General features: G+C 41.3%; 1 protein-coding gene across 1 annotated transcript; it reads left to right on the plus strand.

The window, feature by feature from the left end:
• The first annotated feature begins 301 nt into the window (after positions 1 to 301).
• Positions 302 to 1,402, plus strand: LOC106299242. The gene is made up of 2 exons (XM_013735361.1): positions 302 to 502; positions 599 to 1,402. Exons 1-2 carry the CDS (start codon positions 416 to 418, stop codon positions 827 to 829), a joined length of 318 nt encoding a protein of 105 aa, XP_013590815.1. The 5' UTR covers positions 302 to 415; the 3' UTR covers positions 830 to 1,402.
• The last annotated feature ends 217 nt before the right edge of the window (positions 1,403 to 1,619 follow it).

Consider the following 1,619-nt stretch of genomic DNA (forward strand, 5'->3'; position numbering starts at 1 on the left):
CGACATCATTATATACTCCTCTAGAGGGGGTTTTCTCTTTCTCTTTCTGCCCTCGGTCGAGTTTATCACCTCGCGGAAATATTCCATTTTTCTTCGATCTTTGTATTTATCTTCGGAAACTTCACATTTATCCTCTGAACTTGACATTTATCTTCTCCTGCATAACAAAAGATAAACCGTCATAAATATTGGGCTTGATTTCATATAAAATCGTAAGTGGGCTCTTAGCCGCGTTCTAGGCCTTTCGGGCCGTTTTCCAACTTAGGCGTTTTTACGATTTTATAAAAATGGCGCTTTCGAAACAGACGTCGATGATTCTTTTTTCATGAATTTTTTTTTTTTCATGAATTTTTTTCTATGGCAAGAGTAAACCACTGATCAAGGTACGGAGATTTTGACCCTTCTAGAGAGGAAGATGAGGCGTAGGATCTGCGTTCTCCCAGCACTTGATGTAATGGTGGACCAGGATGCTTACATGAAAATGGTTGTAGCGAATGCAAAGGTAAAATTTCTATCTTTGTGTTGTTACTTTACTCGGATTCCAGTTCTCTCTTGTTTTTTTTCTTTTTGTTGGGCCTCATTATTATTTCGTTTTAAGAATATGGAAGCGAGCAACGAGTTTGCTGTGGAAATGGAGAATTACTTCGCAGGTCTTCCAGACAAGGAGGAGGTCGCATGTAACTTGCTGACTATCCAGAATCTCTGGTCCGAGCTGGAGGCGGTGATGGTAAAAGATCAAGAGAGGGTCACCGAGTTCAATGAAATGAAGAAGAAATTGGAGGTCTCCGAGCACGAGAGATCCGCACTGTCAATTATTTTGCTGAGATAGAGAAGAAATGCCACATATCGTATGCTGGTCGTGATTGATTTCGGAGGGCTTGTCGCCAGGCGCGTCGCAACCTCGCGAAGGAGTACGAAGGAGTTCTGATCAGGGTGAAGGACAAGTTTGAGAAGAAGAAGGTCAAGGTGCTGGCGGAAATACGTCTGCAGGAGGTGACAACAAACATCGAGCTTTTAACAGAGTTTTGGGGTTGATGACTAGCTGAAACGCCTTTAGAAAAGGAAAGTGAATTTGATATTGTGTATGGTTTGGCTGCAGTATCTGACCGCTCCCTTCATGATCTCGATCTACCTCAGATTTCCGATGACTCGACCAACCAGGTTGCTTCTCCTTCTCATGGATGCTTCTGGATCGATTGATGATGAAGCGGAAACACGCGGCATGACTTGAGAAAATCTCTTTTGTTTATACTTATTTTTCTTGGTTTTTTTTTGTAATGACATTGCCCAGATGAGTTTTTTTTAACTTATTTACTTGAAGTTTGAAAGTTTATGTTTTTGGTGTTTTTTTGTTATTTTTGCATTTCGGTTTCCGTCAATAATTTGCGTTCGTGTAAAGATGCTGGAGATACATATATAATTACCTTAATGCAAGATGATTAGCTACATGCTGAGAGTCGAACTTTTACTTTGGTTCGATTGTGGGAGAAATTGGTATTGCTCGTCCTCGAGGTGTTTTGCGAGATAAAATCTGATCCGGAATCCAGCTCGCGGGCCAATGATAGGCTAAGGATGCGGTTTGTTGATGTTTGCAAGAGCTCTTTTACGAGCTTTCTTCC

The sequence above is a fragment of the Brassica oleracea genome, chromosome C6 (genome assembly GCF_000695525.1).
Source record: "Brassica oleracea var. oleracea cultivar TO1000 chromosome C6, BOL, whole genome shotgun sequence".
Lineage (NCBI taxonomy): Eukaryota > Viridiplantae > Streptophyta > Magnoliopsida > Brassicales > Brassicaceae > Brassica > Brassica oleracea.